At 38.0% G+C, this 24,079-nt stretch overlaps 1 protein-coding gene across 1 annotated transcript; it reads right to left on the bottom strand.

The window, feature by feature from the left end:
* Window positions 1-487: 487 nt before the first annotated feature.
* On the bottom strand, window positions 488-22,317 carry LOC106052547 (uncharacterized). The gene is made up of 13 exons (XM_056017698.1): window positions 22,136-22,317; window positions 19,711-19,861; window positions 17,911-18,005; window positions 16,816-16,906; window positions 15,282-15,500; window positions 14,360-14,503; window positions 11,571-11,717; window positions 10,175-10,363; window positions 7,579-7,779; window positions 5,885-6,103; window positions 4,474-4,611; window positions 1,963-2,199; window positions 488-734 (listed from the first exon to the last, which is right to left on the bottom strand). Exons 2-13 carry the CDS (start codon window positions 19,763-19,765, stop codon window positions 580-582), a joined length of 1,890 nt encoding a protein of 629 aa, XP_055873673.1. The 5' UTR covers window positions 19,766-19,861; window positions 22,136-22,317; the 3' UTR covers window positions 488-579.
* Between the last annotated feature and the right edge of the window lie 1,762 nt (window positions 22,318-24,079).

Here is a 24,079-nt window from a genome sequence, read left to right as displayed (position 1 = left end):
TCAAATCAGAATAGGAATAAATAGGAATGAATAATACTAACACAATGTTACTTCCAATCTCTATAAAACTAACGAGTCCAGTTTTAATAATAATAATATAGTAATATTTCTAATGTGCATAAATAGATACTAACAGCTGGGAAATAGTGGCAATTGGCATAAAGGAAGGGTCCCGGATTACAGATGCCATACAAAACAGTAGTAGAAAGAAGGGTGAAAGTGAAACGGCGCCTGGTGATTACATATGCCCAACCTGTGACCGCAGTTGTGTATCAAAGATTGGCCTCTTTAGTCACACAAGAAGTTGCAAAGGGAAAGGGTTATCTATCTGGACGTAAAATGCCAAAACATTTATCGATCACTTCTTTTGTCAGGAGCTATTAGGTTTTATCATTCGATTGAGATTCTAGGAAGCAGCTTCTGTCTTTTCGATCTGCGATTATAATGTATTCGACCTTCTGATCATGTATCAAGAAAGAAAGACATCTTTCGTTTACAAAGTCTTTCGTTTTAATTTAAATGAATGAACTGAATTCTGGTCTCTGATCCTCACTTTATGCTTTATTATTGTTTGGTCTGCTATTCGATGTGAGTTGAAACACTGGTGGTCGTCTTCACTGTCATTTCTGACTTCACTTTGTCATAAGGCGAAACGCTGTGCGCGCTCTGTGTCGCGTGTGATGGAACTGTCATGATGGAGGCAGGATTCACAGCATCTAGAATCACTCCCACATCTGTTTGGAGTATAACCGGAGCAAACATGTTAGGCAGTTAGGATATGTATATATACAAATAATAAAAACAATAAAATACTATTATTAAAATAACCCTGCGCCTCTATCTTATTTCATAAAATACAGACGTTACTTCAAGAAAGATGTTTACGCGTCATGCATCTAGTCATGCGTGTTAACCAATGACTTCAATTCTGCCAAGTCACTGGTTTTCCTGGCTGGCTCAGGCAACCCATTCCATGCTCTAATAGCGCTAGGGGAGAAGGAGTATTTGTACAAACCTGTCCTAGCATCAAAAATTACACTCACAACATTACCACATTTAAAGGAACTTTTTGAGCAAAAGTGTCTAAGAGTTTCTTTAGTTACATAATTACCTGCAACTGAAGTTTCTTTAGTTACATAATTACCTGCGACTGGAGTTTCTTTAGTTTCATAATTACCTGTGACTGGAGTTTCTTTAGTTACACACTTACCTGTGACTGGTAGTTCTTTAGCTACAAACTTACCTGCGACTGGAGTTTCTTTAGTTACAAACTTACCTGCGACTGGAGTTTCTTTAGTTACATATTTACCTGCGACTGGAGTTTCTTTAGTTACATAATTACATGCGACTGGAGTTTCTTTAGTTACATAATTAACTGCGACTGGAGTTTCTTTAGTTACAAGCTTACCTGTGACTGGTTCTTTGGCTACACACTTACCTGTGACTGGAGGTTCTTTGGCTACTCACTTACCTGTGACTGGTTCTTTGGCTACACACTTACCTGTGACTGGAGGTTCTTTGGCTACACACTTACCTGTGACTGGTTCTTTGGCTACACACTTACCTGTGACTGGTTCTTTGGCTACACACTTACCTGTGACTGGTTCTTTGGCTACACACTTACCTGTGACTGGAGGTTCTTTGGCTACACACTTACCTGTGACTGGTTCTTTGGCTACACACTTACCTGTGACTGGTTCTTTGGCTACACACTTACCTGTGACTGGTTCTTTGGCTACACACTTACCTGTGACTGGTTCATTGGCTACACACTTACCTGTGACTGGTTCTTTGGCAACACACTTACCTGTGACTGTAGGTTTTTTGGCTACACACTTACCTGTGACTGGTTCTTTGGCTACACACTTACCTGTGACTGGTTCATTGGCTACACACTTGTGACTGGAGGTTCTTTGGCTACACACTTACCTGTGACTGAAGGTTCTTTGACTACACACTCACCTGTGACTGGAGGTTCTTCCTCAATGTTTTCAGACTTCTTGCAGCATGCCAGGTACAACAGCATAATATCCAGTAGGGAGAGGATAATGATGATTAAGATGAACAATTTGATCATCATACTGTTGTCTACCTCCTCTGCCGGGGCCGACGTGACCGTGGTACACTCTAAGTGTGGTGTTGTGGCGTTGTCGCCCCATTCCGTCGTCGATATGTACGGCGTTGGAATAATCTCCCGGGCTTTAAAAACAAAAACAAGAAAAATTAAAATCCTTTAAAAAAAAAAAAAAAAGCTTATCTAATGATAATAATTCCGCACTTACAATCATTTCACTCAAGAATGTAGAAGCTATTTCCCTTATTCAATATCCATAATAAATTTACTAATCGGTAAATTTTGTTATCGATTTATGCTTTTTAGGTAAAAAAAATTCCTTGTTTCAAGTTGAACAGAAAATGGGTGTGGGAGAAATAATGTGTAGTTATAAAGAGACCAAACCCTACATATTTAGCCATTTCTGTGAATACTGAAAAATTAATTCCCTTGTTGGTATCAAACAAATAAATTAATTACCTGTGACTGGAGGTTCTTTGGCTACACTCTCACCTGTAATTAACTATTTTTTTTTAATTGATTAATCTTTTTCTATGCTAATGAATAATAGTTTATCGTTTCAACTTAATCCATGAATTCGTGAGGGATAACTAAAGTGTACACATTTGTTTACCAGACAGAGTGGGTTGATATAAACTTTGTAATAAAAAAAAATAGACGAAAGAATATTATGTATTCAGTTTGGTCAGTCTTTTGCTTGACCTTAGCAGAAGATACTTCAAATAAAACTTTAAGATCTCGCTGAGAAATGAGCCTTAAATAGAAGATTGGATATAAGGAATGTAGTCAAGGGAATGTCACAATACAAGACAAATATTTATATGCTAGCTTCTATATCCTTAAGATAATTTTAGCACGTTTGTTAGAAATAGTTTGTGAAAGACACGAATCTCTTATAAGTGGATCTGTATCTCAAAAGTTATGAGGCTCAAAAGTTATATTTGGTTATTTGGCATTGTGACATAATGGGGAAATAACTATTTTTGATTACTTGTATAGTTAGGAGTGATTCCCCTTATGTAGTTTATAAAAGGCCTTGCAAACTGTGTTTAGTTGCAACTTGCTCCTGAGTTACCAGCTTGACCACTGGACCTGTGTTGTGAATAGTATTTTTTTTCTGTTATTGGTCGTGTGTCATGGGGTACTCGGAGAAGTGTGCCCTGCTCTGGAGATCTTTGGGCTAAGTATGTCTTTAGTATTATTGTATTTTATATAATGTATTTATTAATAGATATAGCCCCAAATGATTTCCAGGCAGTATATTTTTTTTTTACCCTGATGTTCTGCATCCTGGGGTACTCCCAAACGTGACATATTTTTGTAACCTTTTTCTGAGGGATTCAACCTGTATTGAATCATCAGATGGACTTTACATATTTTTATAGCCTTGTCTCTGAGGGATTCAACCCGTATTGAATCATCAGATGGGCTTTACCAAACGGATGGCTATAGGTGGGATTCTGTGAAGCTTGTAGGCTCATAGATTTCCCTGAAGCCTATAGTTCATCATGACCATTTTGTTGTTTTTTTTTTGGCTAAAAGTGGCTAGTGTAAGCCTGAAGCCTGTAACCATAGTGTAGCCAAAAGTGGTCGTATTTTGACCTGAGGCATGTGACCTTTAGTTGGCTGTGTAAGCCGGAAGTTTGTAACCCAATGGTCAAAAGTGGTCATGTGTTGACCTGAGGCCTGTGACCTGTATTTTTGATAACCAGAATGTGACGATAATGTAACATATGACTAGGGCTGTGTGCCATATTATTTTTGAGTATCTTTTGTTTACTTTTTGTTGTGTCGGCCTGTGAGTTAATGGCCATGTATTTACACCTTTATTTTATTCATGTAAATAAACCATGTAAATATGTTTACCTGCGACTTTGTAAAGTCTTTTGTTGCATACATTAGTTGAATTGTATACCTGGAGGTTATACCTAATAACCTAGGCAGTACAAGAAGGGACCAGCACACCTCTGGACGAACGTGCCAGCACACTTAACACTGACCTTTTGATCTAAATACCTAAATCTAGCTATAATTCTAATTGAATATTTTTAGCTATACCCGCTAATAGGTAAATTAATTGATCAAAATTTTGTTATATTGAGTGGGGTGCTCTTTTAGAATCAATCTCCATTACTATGTAATATGGGGTACTGTTACAAGCAACCTCATTTCATTAGGTCACAGGCATGTTCATCTTCTTGTCACCATGGCAAGACAAAGGGACGGGCGAGGTATGCTATGTGTTCCAGGAAACAGTGGAGAAAATGTGAGTCGAAATTCCTTCAACATTTGAACAGAGTTTGTTTACATTTTTAACTGAGTCTTCATACAAATGACCACTGACAACTGACAACTAACCACTGACAAATGACCACTGACAACTGGCATACACAACTTACGTGATAGAAAACACTCTCCTTTCGAGGAGCTTCCATAAGCGCAGGTGACACATAGACCATTGACGTGACATTCTCGGCCTAAGCAATGCTCACCACAAATTTCGTTACAATAGATGCCGTAGGCAGGGGCGGCACATCCTAATTGAAAACATGAAAAATTAAAACAAAGGGATATCTATTTATTATTAGTAGTAACACCCCCCCCACCCCCATTTTTTTTTCTTTTCCACTTTTAACAAAATGGTAGGAGCCTCTCCTACTATTCTTTTTCTTTTTTATTCCATCAAACAATCTCCCATATAGTTTCACCCACACAGAAAGGACTAGTGCTGGCGTAGGGCGTAATCATCTTCTGTTTTGAAGTAACGTCTGTATTATATAAGATAAGATATAAGACATAAAGGATCAAGCAATGTTAGCACGTGTTTGCTAGGACATTGTCCATTAGAAAACTTTTTGGCTAGGACTCGATCCCAGCTGTCTACACTGCTATACGGAAGCATGGTCTGCCTTAGGCATAGGCAAACTAGGCAGCCGCCTAAGGCTTCTGATTGGTTGGGGCGCCTCGCATAGGACTAAAAACATTGCGAAACTTGTATTAAATCTTAACTATAGCAGAGAACTATACGTTTACTAGCCTAGCTCTAAGTCACTACTATGACTCGAGATTTATTGCTAAATGCTCATATCTACTTGTAAGACTACTTATGCTAGAAGACCATTATTGTTTTTCTTTAATGCTTTGCATAATTGTATTGTATCGATACTTATTTCTATTCTACTCGCTCATTTGGGGGCCAACAAAATTTAACTTTCCTCGGGCCTCCAATTACCTAAGGCCGGCACTGACGGAAGACGAGGCAGTATAATACATCCTCAACGACTGAAGTGTGCTCAGAAGCAATTTCGAAGATACGACTAGTCTTGAAAACGATAAAGCTCCCAGATACACATCGATTTTCGGCCCTACTTTCGGCCTTGAATGTAATAGCCTTTAATTCTGAATGAACATCCGAATCATGTAAAAACCATTTTAGGCTCTACCGTTTCATTTAATCTCTACCGAACCAAACCTTAATGGAATACTTATTAGAACTTAATTCTTTTTTTGACATAATGACATTATTATATAGCGTTACTTTCATGCTTATAGCATGCTTAGAGCGCTATGTTCCAATTTCATTTGTGGACCTGTGGGAGGCGGGGGTATCTAGGAGAAGGTTTTTCTGTGCTGCCTTTAGGCGCTCAGAAAACACAACTCTGCTCGAACCTCGAACCTCCTTCATAGGTAGCCAAGCCAAGCCAAGTTCAGGCGTGCTTATCCTCTTGTACACAATACAATGCGACCGAAATGTGCATTTACAGTGTACGACTGTAACACAAAAATATACAAGGTAAGAAAAAGTCTTACCTCCAAAGGCTTCTACTTCACACAGCTCAAGGTATCGAGTCTCACTGGCGTTGTCCATGGCTATGACTATCTTCTTCATGGGCGCACTAACCTCCGTGAGGATCCAGATCGTTAAACTGCCTTTCGATGTGCCCGTGTCGTTGTAACGGAACAGTAGCTTGCCCTCCTCGTTGTACCCCATGACGTAAAATCCATTCATAAACGTGTAACCGTCGCCCCCTGAGTTGGTAAAGCAAAAACAATATTTTTGGTAAGTGTATTCCATCCCTGAAAGTCTATGTTTTAGCTTTCCAATGCAGGTCCCCCAAAATTATAAATTGTTTCAAAGGGGTTAGTAATCACACAAAATCACTGTCGGATCCCTGGGGGGGGGGGGCGGTTGTGGAGATCTCCCCCCTTTAACTCAACTCGGGTGAATTTGTATACACAAACCATTCAATTTGTGTACATAATTATTTTTTTCTCAAGAATATATACTAATTATTTATATTTTATGTCGCCCCCTCCCTCTGGTGGGGTTGTGGGCGAAGGTATCAGCCACCACCGAGCTATAACTATCCAGTGGGGGGGGGGGGCGTTTTATTTGTGTACAGAAATCACTGTCAATGAACAAAATTAGTCAACTATATATATAATACATACAACTTATTGATATTTTAACTCATTTGTTATGTCGCTCTATGTATGGTATGTTGGCCGATTCTGTGGTGTGGTTAAAAGGAGTGACGATTGGTAGAATAAATTTAAAAAAAGCTCGATTGAGTCATGCAATAATATTTGAATAGATGAAGCCGCTCTAAAACAAGATTATTTGTCCATAACAGCTTAACTTTAGGCAATATCTTGTACATATAAAAATTCTAACGGAAAGTTAAAGAAATCTAAAGGAATATACTTAAAACAAGTAGCATACAAAAAAACTAAATAATTCCCTCTTTTTAAAGCTCTGAATACTTCATGTGGAAGTATTTTAAAAATGATTTAATGTTACCTCGCCCCAAGGCCCCCACCCCCACCCTCCCCGTCAACTGAGAAACATTATGGCTGCTCTCTAATATAAATCTTCTTCTAAACATCTATTTATTCATTCCATTCTTTACCGAATACTTGTTAGAATTAGACCAAATTTAATTTGAAAATGATTATATTCTGATATTGCATATATATATATATATGAAATTAGAGTTTTCACTGTGGGTATAGTATTTCCCCCCCCCCCCTCCCCCCCAAAAAAAAAAAAAAAGGATATACACATTTCTAGGAAAATAGTTAGAGCCGTTTATGCAATCCGTGACCAAGTTCCTGGTTCCACCCACGAATTTGTAAACTAAAAGCAGGAATTGTAAAAACATTTTTTGACACAATTTAGACATTAAAGGATAAAGTTTGAAACTGGCCCAATATGTTTTTTATTTAAAAAAATAAAGTTTCCATTTCAGACCTCGCGCTCTATAATACGCAGATGAGGTTAAGGTCATCTGCTTCTTTGGCCAACGGTTAACGAGCAGAGTGTCATGTGGCCAGCACAACGTAATTTGTTTTGTTATATAATACGCTGAAATGATATCCTAGAACCGCGCGGATGTGCTGAGCTACAGAACGTTCGGACGTCTGCCTTATAATAATGATAATGATCTATAAGTGTACTAGGCCTTTATTAGCCCATACGCCCGTCTCTAACAAGTGGGACTTACTTAGCTTCCTGTGTATAATTATTTCATTGACGATCTTGTGTACTGCGAAGGTCAGTGTCCACGTTTGATCGCCGACCGTGGGTAAGCCCGTGAAGCAAGGGTCAGAAAAACTTTTTCGACCATCGACTGCCAGACGTGTGCTGTTGTCCTGCTGGTCATTCGAATCTAAACTTGTGTTTTGAAACAATGCGAAATTCTGTCCTGTGGTGAAGAAACGAAGCGCTTTCATTATTTACGATTTGATATCTTAAACATATACTGCTGATAAAGGGGGGGGGGGCAGGGGCGCACGATGCCTCAGGCGTCTCCCTTAGGGGGGCGTCACACGCAGAGAGGCGCCAAAAAATATAGATAGTTTAGTAATACATTCTAAGGTTATTTGTGTTATAGGCCTATTATTATTAAATACTTTTTTATTTATATTTATGATGTCATATTAATTGTTGATCATTTGTTTTTTGTTTTTTTTTGTATGTGTAAAAGTAATCTCTAAAAACGTGAATTTTTTTATTATGAAATGTCCCATATTTATTCCTAAGCATACGCAAGCAAAAAGGCGGGGGTGGGGGTATTATCATGTTGTTACCTAGATCAAATATTTAGGTGTTCCTTGTGTTCCTTGTGAATTGAACATTACTACATCCTTGCCAAAACCTCCCGAAGCATAGAGGAGCATGCCGGCGAGGGCAGACTTTGAACCTATGGACATTGTAACCAAAGTCCTGAGTGCATACTAAGCAATTTGCTAACAGAAAAACTGGTGTTTTGGAGCCTAATAGGCGGAGAGACGGTGATAAGACTACTCCTCCCTGGCAAACTGCTGAAGCCAACTGACCCCCAAACTGTCGTGGTGCTTCCTCCCTTTGTATCCTGACATTATTTGAAGAAAGACCAGCAAGGCACTAATGAATTTACCGCCCAGGTCACCGGAAATTGGAAAAAGGCTGAAAAAGATGCGGGCTCTCGTGATTAAAAATGCCTAGCCAGTGGCTGAGGATGTTGACTAAGAATTTGCCTCTTAAGACTTTATGAAAGATGTAAGATTCCACAGATGATAATTGTAAGATTTAAACTATAACTCTACAACTTCTATCTTCCTTTGTTGTTGACATGAACACATGGGGTAAAGATCTGCTGCTATGATATTATCAAGGTTATTAGATAGATAGATAGATAGATAGATAGATAGATAGATAGATAGATAGATAGATAGATAGATAGACAGACAGACAGACAGACAGACAGACAGACAGACAGACAGACAGACAGACAGACAGACAGACAGACAGACAGACAGACAGACAGACAGACAGACAGACAGACAGACAGATAGATAGATAGATAGATAGATAGATAGATAGATAGATAGATAGATAGATAGATAGACAGACAGACAGACAGACAGACAGACAGACAGACAGACAAATAGATAGATAGATAGATAGATAGATAGATAGATAGATAGATAGATAGATAGATAGATAGATAGATAAGATAGATAGATAGATAGACAGACAGACAGACAGACAGACAGATAGATAGATAGATAGATAGATAGTTTTCTTAATACAACAATTTACAGATACATTCCATAATTTTTAAAATTAGTAAGTCGTGTTTTATCTATCTTCTTATGTTATATAGTACAGACGTTACTTCAAGAAATAAGATAATTACGTCCTACGCATTTCATGTGTCAATCTAGTCATGCATGCTAAGTCACTGGTTGTCCTGGCTGGCTCAGGCAACCCATTCAACTCTCTAATGGCACTAGGGAAGAAGGAACACTTGTATGAATTAGTTCTAGTATAAGGTATAAGAATTGAGTCCCTATCTTGGCTTGTTTCTGAGTATTTCATGAGGTTTTGTTTTTCTATTTGTAAATTATGGTTCAGTGTTTCATGAATCATAGCTACTTTACGTTTTATTCTTCTGCCCTGGAGTGTCGCTAGGTTTCAAGATTTTACTTAATGGAGTTAATTTAATCATATTGAAATATTTGCTTGTGTCAGGGGGAGGTATGGCGAGAATGACTGTTACTTTGATATTTTGGTATGATTGTTATATCCCCTTGTTGTGAATGTGAATAGTATTGCACGTGTTGTGAACGGAGTGATTAAGTCTTCTTTGAAGTTGCAAGAGAGTGTGTTAATTTAGTAAGGTCTTGCTCCCGGTCCAGGAAGGTTGGATAGTCGCTTCCTGGACTGGTGTTTGTTTATTAATATTTATTGTGCATTATTTGAGCTATATTGGATATTAAAATATCATTGTTATATTCTATGAGATCTGGAGTTGGAGTTGATGTGTATTGAAGTATAATTGTTCTTAGTTGTAACATTTAAGAATTGAAGAATTTAAGAATCAAGTAATATTTGTTCGTATAAGTGAAATCCCTAGAGAGCCAAGTAATGAAACACAAGAGCAAGAGCCAAGCTTATGTAAATCTGAACCCTGACTGTTTGTTATAAATCTCACTGCTCTATTTTGTATTTGTTCTAGTTTCTTTATGTTTTCTTGAGTAGGAGCTCTAACTCTGTCTGTCTCTATTGCTTTAAAGTGCTAATACTTTATGTTGGAATGGAGACAAAAGAGTTACCTCCGCTGATGTACACCGAACAAACTTGCTTCACGCCTGACCAAGAAAGGAAAACTTCATCCACCACGAATGGGCCGTCATGACAGTAAATGTCCATCGTCCGATTGTCTAACGGAAGCAACTTCACGCCCTGGCAGACAACTTTGGTATCGTCTACATTGAAATAGATCGCAAATCCACCAAGGTACTCTACAGGAATATGGAAAAGACACAACAAAAATATTACAGAATATTTAAAAGTAAAAACAAACCATAGGTTGAAAGTATTGGCATTAATTATTTGGAATCAATTATGCAATTAATTCAAGGAGAAGGTTTTAGTGCTGCCATTTAAAAACAAGCCAACGGTAAGAAAAATGAATGACCTAATTCTCTACTCAAGGCTAATCTCCAAATAACTTACTTCCATTTTATATAAAAACACATTAATTAATTACGACTAATTGATTAATTCATTTGTTAATGTTTTGATCGATTCAACATTGAATAATTATGCAAAGTTTCAACTTGATCCGAGAATGGGAAGTGTGAGAAATAAGGTGTAAAAGATTCCAGACAGACGGACGGACGGACGGAGTTAGTTACTTTGGGTGCTTTGCAAAAAAAAAAAAAAAGGTTAAGTTCTAGAGAGGAATGTGTGCGATACATCAGTGGCATTACTTGAGGGGCTCGTGCATTGAGAACATTTAAAGCTAAACAAAAGAAATTGGTAAACAAAATATTTCTATCGCACAGATTTATATGTCTAGGTCGATTATACATATAATCACATGACTGATCCAAACTAATTGATACAATTACACTTAATATAAGCTGTGTTGGTTTTTTAAAAAGTATTTTATATGTTTTTCTTGTTAGTGAGTTATCTTTCCGCGGACTGCATTAAGTTTAAAGAGTGGTATTGGTCTGCGCGAGCCAATGCAGTAATTAGCCCACAAATGACTAGTTGCAACAGAGTTGATAAAAGGATGTCTTAATCGACCACCGGCGGACAATGGTTATGCTTGTCCTTGAGTCGCAAAATATGTAGGTGACAGCTTGGGGCTGCGTAGCCACGGGAAATACTGCATTCCTCATTAATCTTTGGACTCGAAGACAAGCCTTGTTATTATCCATTTCACTTCCCAAATAATGAGTACGGCATTTTTTCCTTTAACGAAGAGATAATGATAATGATAATAATATCCCAGATCGCCTCTTTCGGTATATCTATAAACCTCGGGACAACAGAAAGCATGTTCCAGAAGTCACCTAATAAAAGCTACTCAGCCCCGGAGATTGCCGTAAATTGACAGCGCCTTAACGTGGCAGACTACGTCACATATCTAGGAAACATAGAATCAAATGACGGCTCGCTTTCAAGGGAAGGAATAGAGAGAAAACTAAACAGGAATACCTGGTTTCTCCACTATTATTCTGATGTATGTGAAAAAACTTTTGTCCTTCAACTTAATGCTCACTGGTACTGTAATGTTGTCACACGAGCTGTCGTTGTTGTCGGCTAGGAGGCCCAGCGGCCCATTCTCGTCCCCAGACAGACTTCCTGGAACACACGTGGAGGATGGGGGATTATGGGACCGTTGTGAATGACAATGACAGATTTGGAGAATTTTCAAACACCTCTACCCGTTACAAATTGTAGTTTCGCTGTGAATTAAATTAGAAATGTTGGGAATATGAGAGGGTCGAACTGATGTGAAAAATGTCTTAAGCTTTTTGAGATATGGGGCTCTTCTGGGTCCTTTATAAGTCCAGGTATTATGTGTCCGCGCTATTATTTTTTTTGGTTTAGGGGGGCAGGGGCCTAAGATTGTGTTACCTATAAGTAAATCCAGCCCTGGATCTTATCGGCTTCTATTGTCATGGGAAATAGATAATTGAAGATATACAAAAAGAAAATAGTATCCTTACTAACTTTCCTACAGCCAATGTGAAATTTGTTACCCATTTGACTAGTTAAAAACCACTCATGCGTTACCAGATGTCATTGAGCAAACGTATTAAAAATCGACATTTTAAAGGAAGGACAGTGAAAAAAACATGGGCCTCAGCTCTGGAAGAAAAGAGTACCATACGACAAATGGCCGGCTCCTCTAACACCAAAGCGAATACCACCTTAACCTGCGATATATGTGGACGGGAGTGTCTCTATAAAACAAGGCTCCACAAATACATGAAAAAGTGTTAGAGATGAACCATAGTCGTTCTACGACTGTAGGAGGCCAACTATATAAGGGGGAGGGGGACCTTATCAGAAATTTCCTCCCTCGAGCCTCTTCTCGAAGTGTCCCCCAAATAACTGTCTAGTGATAATGTTGTGCATTAAATATGAAGTCACTGCCATGCTATCTTTCTTTCAGGTTGTTATATTAGGTAATGGCCATGTTGCATATTTTTCACACATTATACTTATATATATATATATATATTGTTACGGTCTCCTCTGTCAGGCCTTCTGTAAACACTGCTAAACGCAACAGCATATCTAACACAAGAACTTGACAACAAGAGCTTCAATATACAATGTGGCGGTTTAATTACAAATACTTCAACAACAGCAGGAGGCGCGGTGGCTGAAAGGTAAAGCGCTTGGCTTCTGAATCGGGGGTCCCGGGTTTGAATCCTGGTGAAGACTGGGATTTTATTTCGGAATCCCTAGGCGCCTCTGAGTCCACCCAGCTCTAATGGGTACCTGACATTAGTAAAGGCGGTTGGTCGTTGTGCTGGCCACACGACACCCTCGTTAACCGTAGGCCACAGAATCAGGTGACCTTTACATCATCTGCCCTATAGACCACAAGGTCTGAAAGGGGAACTTTACTTTACAACAGCCAATAAACACCCAATTGGCTATACTAACTTTCTAATAAACACTACAAGTCTCTCTAGCTCATACAGCTACATTCTCGAAGACTCCCAAGGTACCACACAGTCATTGCTGCTTTCTGTCCTGGACTCAACTGTCCTTTTTTTTACACATTGTCTCTCGACCGTAAAGGCTTTCAGTCACATGACCACAACACGAGTCATACTTGCGTGCACTAGCAGTACTGTCCCTTGTTCAGCAGCCCTTGACCTGTGTGATTGGCCTGAGTCGTGTGTGTCAGTAGGCCGCACACACATTAGCCCTTTCAGTCCGCCACTAGAGTTACTACAATATTTATTAAGTGTTACCCCGACATAATAGCGCGGACAAAATAGCGCAGAAAAAAATATATTTCAGTCATTTTGAAAGAAATGCTCTAGATATCGTAAATTATGAGTAGAGCCAATATTTCTTTTTGTTTTAATGTTATCATTATTTTTTCAGTCATTTTGCAGGAAACACTTTTGATATATTAAAATATAAATATGTAAATAGTAAGCAAAAATTATAATAAGCCACGGTAAAAAAATGGCAAGATGTATATTTTTATTTACATTCCAAAAGTGTACTTTGAAAACAGGCAAAGATACCTGTCAGAGTTATACACACACACACACACACAAACTTTCACAAAATTAAATGGTACGAAATATCACGTAGACATCCCATCACTGCTTGAACGGGGTCACCACATTTCAAAATCCAATTTTTAGCAAGTTATGAATTTTAAACATTGGTGAAAAAGGGGAATGATATAAAACTTAAAGTACTCTCGTTCTCTGCCAATATGGCATACTTTCAGATCTATTAATATTGAAAAAAATAGAGACCACAAAAAGCTGCCCAAGACTTTAAGATACTAATAATCCGGTATTTTCATACACATTATATAGAAGTCCGCGCTATTTTGTCATTGCACTTTTATCTGTGCTATTTTGGCGGGTGACCTTATTAAGTACATTATCTCATGTCATGATGTCGAATGTCATGAATGCAGGGGCCCCTAAAGACACCAAATCCCTTGCTATGACACTGTTTTAAGCTATCACAATAATGACAAAGTAGTTGCTGTGTGCTGGTCAGTCGGCACCCTCTTAATACAGGAGCGACATAAACAGTTTAAAGTTTAAAAGCAACTGTTTCCTAGACTGTTAGCTATGTGAAAGGATTCAATTTTTTTTTCAACAAAAATTTAATTGTATAATAATAGTATGGGTCTAAGGTAGCACTGGTTAGCAGGTAGGTAAAAGCGACATGACCCAAAACATATTTATCAATCCTCATTAACTGACACACACACAGAAAAAAAAAACTCTTACTAATCTGACATCCGGGATTGAACCAGCCCTTCGCGCATTCGGCAGAATCCCCTGCACAGCTGCCGTCACTTGAACAGTTGAAGTCATGACAATGGCATACGAAGGAGACGTTGTTATCAGAAAATACGTTAACAGGACCAGGGACTGGGGAAAGTAACCATGAAATGAGTAACTCCAGATTAGATAGACAGACAGACGGACAGACAGACAGACAGACAGATAGATAGAACGATAGATAGATAGATAGATAGATAGATAGATAGATAGATAGATAGATAGATAGATAGATAGATAGATAGATAGATAGATAGATAGATAGGCAGACAGAAGGATAGATAGATAGATAGATAGATAGATAGATAGATAGATAGATAGATAGATAGATAGATAGATAGATAGATAGATAGAAAGATAGATAGATAGATAGATAGATAGATAGATAGATAGATAGATAGATAGATAGATAGATAGATAGATAGATAGATAGATAGATAGATCGATCGATAGATAGATAGATTGATAGATAGATAGTATTAGAGAGAGTGAAATAGAGAGAGAATAAGACACAGGAAGACAAAGTCAGAGACAAAGAAGATTTAATAGAATGTTACAGAGGTAGTAGGAAAAGAGAATGAAAGAAAGCCTCTAAAAAGGGAAACCGAAGTAAATGAGAGAGAAGCAGATAGTAAAAGAATACGAGCAAACAATGTAAAATAGAAGTATTCGAGGTCGCGGAGCGGAGAATAGAGAATTTTTTTTGGCCGGGATACTGCCCGCAACCCGGTCACTGGAGCATGTTTCGGGTCTACTAGTACCAGCGGTCACTGGAGCATGTTTCGGGTCTACTAGTACCAGCGGTCACCTCTGAAAGAAACAGAAAGAGTGAGCAAACAAATAAAGGCAGAGAAGAGGGACAACTCACTGCGATAGATGCAAAGTGAGTTACGTCGAGCTGTGCACCAAATGTCATACAGCATGAGTTCCGGATTAATAAAAGTACAATCCTCCTCCCCGTGGACCAAATTTTGGTTGTTCGGTTCGCCCTTCTTCCAGATTTTTTCCACAACCGGACTATTGTCCTCTTCCCAGACAAAATGACCTTCTCTTTCAATGTCATTCGCGCCTGTCCAGATGTCCAGTTCTGAAACATTCAAAGATAAATAAGTAGGATAGAATATATTTAAACAAAAAAAAAAAACAAGCAAAATATTTAAAAAATCGTTTTAAAGAAAAACAAAGCTCAATGGAAAGAAGTCCGTCCTTAAAAACTATATCTACCAAATGAATTCTCCCAGTCCAGCTAATGAATTCGACACGACGGTGCGCAAAATGTTACTCTACGCCTATTTCTTTGTTTAATACGCTAGTCATTTTTAGTGGCCCCCGAAAGAGGAAAAGACGCTATTAGTTTTGTGTGGTTTGCCTGTCCGTCCGTCTGTCCGTCCGTCCGTCCCGTTTACATCTCGTAAACTACTAAAGATTGTGATTTTCTCAGGGATTTACATAAGCTGTCAAACTTCTAGCAGAATCGTTAAATTCGTTTTCGATATCCATGACCCCCCCCTTTCAATGTGTTTTAACACATGAAGAGTTTACAAGCTGGTAAGAGGAATAGTAAAAAAGATACTACTTTTATGTTAAAAAATGAAGCTGATTTTTTTTAAGTACTTGTAATGCAAACACGGGTCTAATGCAGCCGATGGCTTTACAGGATTTAATGTATTTTCATAAACGTTACGAAGTAATGAAATTCTATTAGATGTTAAATGTAAGGGTTTTAGCTTATGCGAGAGTCTATAACGATCGGTGTCGGCTTAAGCCTCTTTTTGGTTCCAGCCTCATACCTTTTTGTTTCGTTGACACCTACCACCGACTGATATTATTTTTTTCTACCATTTTGTTTTTAGGATAACTCATTTTTTTAATGCTACTATCTTATTTCATGTGTCAAAATGTACAGAGAGATTTAATTTATCATGCTGATAAACGAGGAAAGCGCAAACTGGGACATCCTCGTATAACTTGGCGCCAAACCTTCGTGGAAGACCTTAGAATAGTGGACACCAGGTGGGAAGAGGCTTTCAGACATTGCCAGGGACAGATCTTTGTGGAGTTCCAGTAGCTCTACCAGTCATTGACGGCTTCGTTTACTTTAGTTACCTTTATTTAATTGATGATTTCCTAGACATGACTTTACTTCCTAAAATTTATCTGACTATTATCTGGTTATTATCATTTTTTTTTTTGCAAGCAGAATTTTTTTTTCTCGGGGTGCAATGCGCCAATTGTGCAATGCACCACTTTTTGCGCATGCGCTTTAAGTTGGCCACCCCTGAATTAGATCATTGTTTTCCAACCTGGGCTAACTACTTAATGTACTTATGCTGTACTTTTCAAAACAGAGTGCTGAGAAACATAGGTTTTAATGAAAACAAGACAATGTATTAGAAATGTACTTATGCTTGATGGCAGAGCTTGCTTTATTCTTGCCATCTGGTCAGTAGAACGTACTGTTGCTACATGCATTCCCATGTTAGCGCAAGTTTTCTGGAAAAGTAAAACAAAAGACTTTGACCAAAAAATGATGCATCAATTTACACATATGAACACGACTCGTTTTATTGCTCTACATATGTACAACAGTACGAGAAAATATGTTAACATTTTAGTTTTTACATCCAAGTATATATCCATTATCCAACGAACACTCCAATTTGGCGAATGATTATTTGTTGAACTACAAAAAGCATGACCTGTACACAAATAATTTTTTTAAACAAAATAAAAAACATTAAAAATACATTTTTTAAAGTCAATATCGTTCATGGCAAGTGGGAGAATGAGTGACCATCAGTGAGTCATTAGGGCCAAGAATTGTATATTGTCAAACCGAAACACCCCCCCCCCCGAAAAAAAAACCACAACAGAATAAAAAACATTAAAAATACATTTTTTTACAGTCAATATCCTCATTATACAACTTGATATAAAATTATTTTTTGCTCAAGTCGGGTATCGAACTTGTACCAACGTCTCCACCCATTGAGTCAAAGTTATATTGTGCAATTGTGTTATTACTTATTGGAAAGTTAATTACAGACATTTTAGTCAAGATCCGAATCTAGATCTACTTCAAGACCCAGAATCTAGATGTAATCTAGATTAGATTTACGTCAAAATATAAACGAAGCTTAGGTAATCTCTCAATAAACGGAAAGCAATAAATGTTATAAGCAATTCATTTATCATGTGGCTCAAGAGCTAGTAATTCTTTTCTCAGCGACAGACAGACAGACTGGCGTATATCTAAGAAGGAAAGAGAAAAGCCTTGCATATCTAGTTTTAAAAAAAACAACTGTTTTCTTTTAGAAGATCAAAAAGTAATCGTTACACGAGAAGTTAAACCGCAAAATATCATGAAATTAGATGATCAATCTTTTATCTTTGTGAGACCCAAAAGTGACAGTCGGGCGGATGAACGGGCGGAAGACACATAACCAGTAGCTTTTGGTTGGTCGCTAGGAATGAAGATCATGCCTCTATTTCCTTACCTTCGCATCCAACCAAGTAACCAACTGGTTGTTCCACAGGACGCACAAATCGTCTACTCTCACAGAAGTATTCAAAGGACATTCAAAGCCGTAAGCTGAAATAAATAAAGAAAAACAAATTCATCTTGAGGTCAAAGATTTAGAAAACCCGTCCAGGAGCGTGCACTGCCTAGATGATGAAATAAACTCCCAGCGACAAGAATTGTTCGTCGTACATATTAACTTCATACTTTTTAACCCTCAAAGCAAAAATATATTTATACGAGCAGATACCCGCGGTGGTTGAGCGGTAAATCGCTTGGCTTCGGAAGCGGGGTCCCGTGCTCGAATCCTGGTGAAGACTGCGATTTTTAATTTCGGGATCTTTGGGCGCCTTGAGTCCACACAACTCTAATGGGTACCTGACACTAGTTGGGGAAACGAAAAGCCTGTTGGTCGTTGTGCTGGCACCACGACACCATTGTTACGTTGTTAACCGTGGGCCACATAAACAGATGACCTTTACATCATCTGCCCTATAGATCGCAATGGAAACTTTACAGATACCGTGTGTTATTGAGTGTGTGTGTGTGTTTGTTTCTATGGTGACGGTGGGAAGAGGTTAGCGAATGGTTGTGAATGATGCAACATAAGTGGCATTGTCACCATTTGGTCTTAGCTAGGGGAGACGACTCCAGTACGGAGACTGAAAGGCTGTGTTGTTGTAGTGAGTTAGATTTTGGTAAACAAAATATTATTTCTAAAGATTACTACATTCATCTCATTTTATCACAAGTTGATTTTGTCTAAGCGAGAACGCGAGAATCGATTACAAGGTCGCCACACTTTGTCATCAGTGTATATGTAACAATGAGATGCCCTTGTACCTTAGCGAACTGATTACTCCATATGTCCCACAAAGAGCCCTACGCTCAATGGACTCAACGCTTTTAGTGGTGCCTCGTTACTCCCTCAAAAGCTACGGTCTGCTGGCTTTTTCAGTGCACGGACCAAAGGTTTGGAACTCACTCCCCATTGATCTCAGACAGACAACATGCTACACCACTTTTAAGAAGAACATTAAGACCTACTTCTTTAAAACTTTTTTAGATTAGTTCTTAGACACTGCTGTCGTGTTTGTGTTTGTAATGTTATTACAGCGCCTTGAGCCTACATTTTGTTTGTTAACAGCGCTTTATAAATAAATTATTATATTATTTTATAAATTAAGTTCTAATTTAGTATCGTTTACAAGGAAGTTATTCAATTTATTTAAAGTTTTATCAGTTAAGATATATTAGGCTTACAACGGTTTAGATGTCTACCAGCGGACTGGTGCTACAGGTCAACAACCGGAAACAACAACGTACGGCGTTACATTTGAACCCCTATAATATGCACAAACACTTCTGGGGTCTATCAGGTGTAGTTTTTCTTTCATCTGCTTCGAAACACTATAACGCTACCCTCCCCCCACCACACACACACACACACGAAACACTACTTTTAAATGAAACGCATCTTCCTTAATAACACACTTTTGTTGGCCCTTGTATATAACAGCGCACTATTTTTCCTTGGCACAGTCTGCAAAAGAGCTGACAGCTCAGCAGGAAAAGGCTGGCTAGAAGAAGAAGAATCGTTCACGGCAAGTGGTAGAATGAGTGACCATCAGTGAGTCATTAGGGCCAAGAATTGTATATTGTATAAAACTAAAACACTATACGAGTATTGGACATTTTGTTACGTTTTTTTTTTCTTAACAATAAAACATAATTAAACAAAGGTTTTAGATGGCCTTTTCTTAAGCAATGCAGTTACCTTGATCCGAGTAACAAGCAAAGTAAGCTGCGATTGCATATGTCAGTAAATTCATTACATTCAGCCGTTGATTGAATCATGTAATCTTGTAGTGGATGCTGACGTTTTAAAGCTGATGTAAACAGCCAGTCTGTCATCAAACGTAGTAGACCTGTACAGATAGGAATATTTTTTTTTACTTGAACTAGCTCAAAGCAATGTCTTAGTGTACACAATTGTTCGTTAACTTTCGTGATTGCCTTTAGTTAAAGTTACTACGACTTGTATTTCAGTTGTAACTTAATTGGACGTCTTTCCATGTCCGCTTACAGGTCTGACCCTAAAAATGTTACTCCGTTTAATGGCGACTTTTTGTTACAAAGCTTATGTCAACTCACTCTGTCTGGCTGTTTGTCTGTCTGGTAAAACTCGTGTTATTTCTTCCACATGCATTCTCGGATCAAGGTGAAACTTTGCACAACTATTTATTGGCATAGACCAATTACAGAAGAAGAATTACAGAATTTGGAATCAAATTGGAGCATGTCTTTCCAAACCCCCTCAAAAATGCCGGTTAAAAAAATAATACTTCTTTTATTCATTTTAAACCAGTTATACAGACTAAAAACCTCCAAATATCTTGGTGTAATAATAAATGAAAAGTTATCATAAGATTCTCATATTGATGAAATTATTAAGAAATCAAGCAAAACATTAGGGTATATTAAAAGAATTTTTTTTTACAAATCAAACAAGAACATAAAACTAAAATGCTATTTAACTTTAGTTAGGCCCATAAATTGAATATGCATCTACAGTTTGGGATACCTCAACTCAAGAAAACATAAAGAAACTGGAACAAATACAAATAGAGCAGTGAGATTTAAACAAATGAATATTCCAATTCGATTAGAGTGACACCTTTAACAAAGTCAATCAACGAAGAGACACTTCAGGAAAGAAATATAAAAAGTAAAGTAGCTATAATACAAAAGACACTGAACCATAAGTTAGAACTAGAAAAAACAAACCCTAATGAAGGATAGAAGTACATTTCTTATTCCATACGCCAGAACACATTTGCACAAGTTCTCCTTCTTCCCTAGTGCCATTCGAGTATGGAATGGGTTGCCTGAATCAGCTAGGAATACCAATGACTTAGCAGAGTTTAGGTCATTAATTAACATGCATGACTAGATTAACACATGCACTGCTTTAAAGTAACGTCTGTAATATATAAAATAAGAAGATAAGACCCTACACAAATCAATAACAAAAAATAAACCAATCAGTCAATTAAATACTGGTAATTAATTAGTATGTTTGATATGGAAATTGATCCTTCATCATTCTCAGGTACGGCTAAATATGTAGGGTTTCATCGTCTAAGATATTGATGAAGTAATTTCTCCCACATCCATTCTTAAATCAAGTTGACATTGTAAACAATTATTTAAATACCTAACGAAACATGAATCAATTAAAACAAATAAACAATAAGTAAATTAATTAATTTTTATAAAAAATAAAGTGTTTGGTTTGATATTGAATAAGGGAAATAACTTCGAAATTATTGAGAGATATAGTTGTAAGTGCGGAGTTATTTCTCTTATAAAAGCTTTATTTTTTTAAAGGATTTTTTTTTGTTGTTGTTTTTTTGTTTCTTGTTAAAAAGTTTATCATGTGTACCGAGAAAAATAAAGAGACCAATTTCAGCTGTGGCCTACATATTTTACCACTTCCAACGCAGACAACCCGGGACCCTGGTTGCGTGGTTAAGCGCTTGGCTACAGAACCTGAGGTCTTGGGTTCGAACCTAGGTGAAGACTGGAAACTTTACTTTAGGAGGTGTGGTGGCTGAGTGATAAATCGCTTGGCTTTCGGACTGGGGTCCTGGATTCAAATCCTGATGAAGACTAGGATTTTTACTTTCGGGATCTTCAGGGCATCTCTGAGTCCACTCACCTCTTATGGGTATCTGACATTAGTTGGGGAAGAGTAAAAGCGGTTGGTCGTTGTGCTGATCACATGACACCCTCGTATACCGGGGGTCACAGAAACAGATGATCTTTACATCATCAGCCCCATACATCGTGAAACTTTACTTTCTGGGTTTTTTTTTTCGTTATATCTACCTGTAAGTGCAGATCTAGATGTATCTAGTCGTTCTAGATCAATCTCTATTATTACTATTAAGAAGAAGAAGACAAAATAACAGACTAGATCTAGAAACAGATCTAAAAATATCTAGATCTAGGTCTACCTGTAAGTGCAGATCTAGCTTAGATGTATCTTATAATCTAGTCGTTCTAGATCTAGATCAATCACTATTATTACTATTAAGAAGAAGAAGACAAAATAACAGACTAGACTAGATCTAGAAACAGATCTAAAAAAAATCTAGATCTAGGTCAAGATCTATTGTACAAATCAAAGAATGAAATACCATCAGTAAAAACGAGCTATAGACCACGCGGTTATTCCAACCCTTCTCCTTCAGGTTCAAGTGTCATTCGACTTTGTTTTATCTAGATCTAGGTACATCCTATATGAAAGTGTAGGCAGACTTAGTAGACATTGTTTTCTCTAGACATTTATAAATAGAATCTTGATCTAGACATGGTGTCAACAAAGAAGCACCAAACAAGAATTTGCGCACCGCGTGCGTTTGAGGGTTTGTATTGGAGATTTTCACAAAAGGCGGGAAAACTATAAATAGCAACCTTTTTGGTGTATCCGGTGTAAAAAAGAAAGGAAGTGCTGATATATTTTTTTCTAAAGTGATGTAGTAATGTTTCTGCACTTTTTAGCAAATAACACGTTCAAAGCTTTTCCGTTGATAGTAAATAATAATCCAATATAGAAAGCATAAAGTAAGTCGTTTGTATGTATGTATGTATGTATGTATGTATTTATGTATGTCTGTATGTACCGAATAGAAATCACCGTTTGACCGATCTTGATAAAACTTGCCAAAAAGTTCCTTAGATCATAACAGAGACCGTAGTGTATATTTAATGTCCCTCTCGCAATCGGTGAACTTTAAAAATAGACAAAATTACCAAATTGTATCTAATTGAAGAACGAAACTTTTCAACAAATCGGAGAAACCCGTTTTCACAAACGGCGAAAAGAAAATCTAAATCGACCACCTGCGGACAATGGTTGTGCTTGCCCCGGCTGTGGCAAAATATGTAGGTCACAGGTGGGGCTGCGCAGCCACTGGAGTTATCTTTTCCTCTGCGTCTGTCCTCGGCAGCGGATTTTCTTTTGTGCAGGGAATATAACCAGGAAGAAAAAGAAGAAAAGGCATGCAGATAAAGCAATGGGAAGATAACATTTACAAGTGGAGAAAGAGAGAGAGAGAGAGAAAGAGAGAGAGAGAGGGATGGAGAGGAATGGAGAAAGACGGTTGACAGATCATGTGTGACGCCCCACGGTTAATCAGACTTAAGGATGGTTGAAGATGAAAGACGTAATTATCTTTTTTTTTTTTGAAGGAACGTCCAAAATGTATAAGTTAAGTCAAGAAGTCCGAAGATTAATGAGGAATGAAGTATTGCCCGTGACTACGCAGCCCCTGCTGTGACCTATATATTTTGCCACACCCAGGCAAGCATAACAATTGGCCGCCGGTGGTCGGTTTAGATTTTGTTTTCGCCGTCTGCGTCTGTCCTCGTCAGCGGATTTTCTTTCAGTCTCCAATGTGTATCCCGCGGCCTTTAGAGTGACCTCCAGCTGTTTCGTTCTGAGGCCGCATGCGACCAGGTGCTCTCTTCTATGTCAGCTAAGGCAAGTTGGCGCCTAAGCTTGTCTTTAAAAATGGTCGACCCCACGGAAGATAAGTCAGTAAGAACAATAGTATTCACAAAGATGTGTTTCGTTTTTCTTGTTACCTGTTTCGGGCGTTCCTTCAGATCTGAGAATTGTTGCACCCAACCCACCCTCCCCCCCCCCCCCCCCAAGCTGGAAAGTGGGTAATGGTTCTTTATTGGGTAACATAACAATCAGATCATTGAAGAATTTGAATGTTGGCAATGTAAATGTACTATCAAATCTTACGATCTAAAATCAGATAATGTAAAAGTCATCTGTTTATGTGACCCACAGTTAACGAGGATATCATTTGGTCCGCACAACGACCAATAGCTTTACATTTCCCCAACAAGTGCCAGGTAACCATTGGAGTTGGGTAAATTCGGACGGGATTCAGTGGCGTAGCTAGGAATTTAATTTTAAATCATTTGGGAGCCCGGGGGCTTGACCTCTTTGGGGGCCTCTGCATTTTGAGATTCGACATCATGACATGAGATAATGGCGTAATATTTAATGTAAAAAAAAAAATTTGAACACTTAAATGGGTGCCAGGGGGGATTTTCAAATGTCACAA

The sequence above is a fragment of the Biomphalaria glabrata genome, chromosome 18 (genome assembly GCF_947242115.1).
Source record: "Biomphalaria glabrata chromosome 18, xgBioGlab47.1, whole genome shotgun sequence".
Taxonomy (NCBI): Eukaryota; Metazoa; Mollusca; class Gastropoda; family Planorbidae; genus Biomphalaria; species Biomphalaria glabrata.
The sequence above is the reverse complement of the archived record's forward strand: the minus strand, read 5'-3'. Positions and strand labels throughout refer to the sequence as shown.

What these genes read in the sequence shown, in the direction of transcription:
- LOC106052547 (XM_056017698.1), bottom strand. Translation starts at nt 19,765, where the DNA reads ATGAATTTACTGACATATGCAATCGCAGCTTACTTTGCTTGTTACTCG. An exon ending in CTCACTTTGCATCTATCGCA is followed by an intron (nt 14,504 to 15,281) that starts GTGAGTTGTCCC and finishes TACTTTCCCCAG; the next exon opens with TCCCTGGTCCTGTTAACGTA. An exon ending in CAATCCCGGATGTCAGATTA is followed by an intron (nt 11,718 to 14,359) that starts GTAAGAGTTTTT and finishes CGTGTGTTCCAG; the next exon opens with GAAGTCTGTCTGGGGACGAG.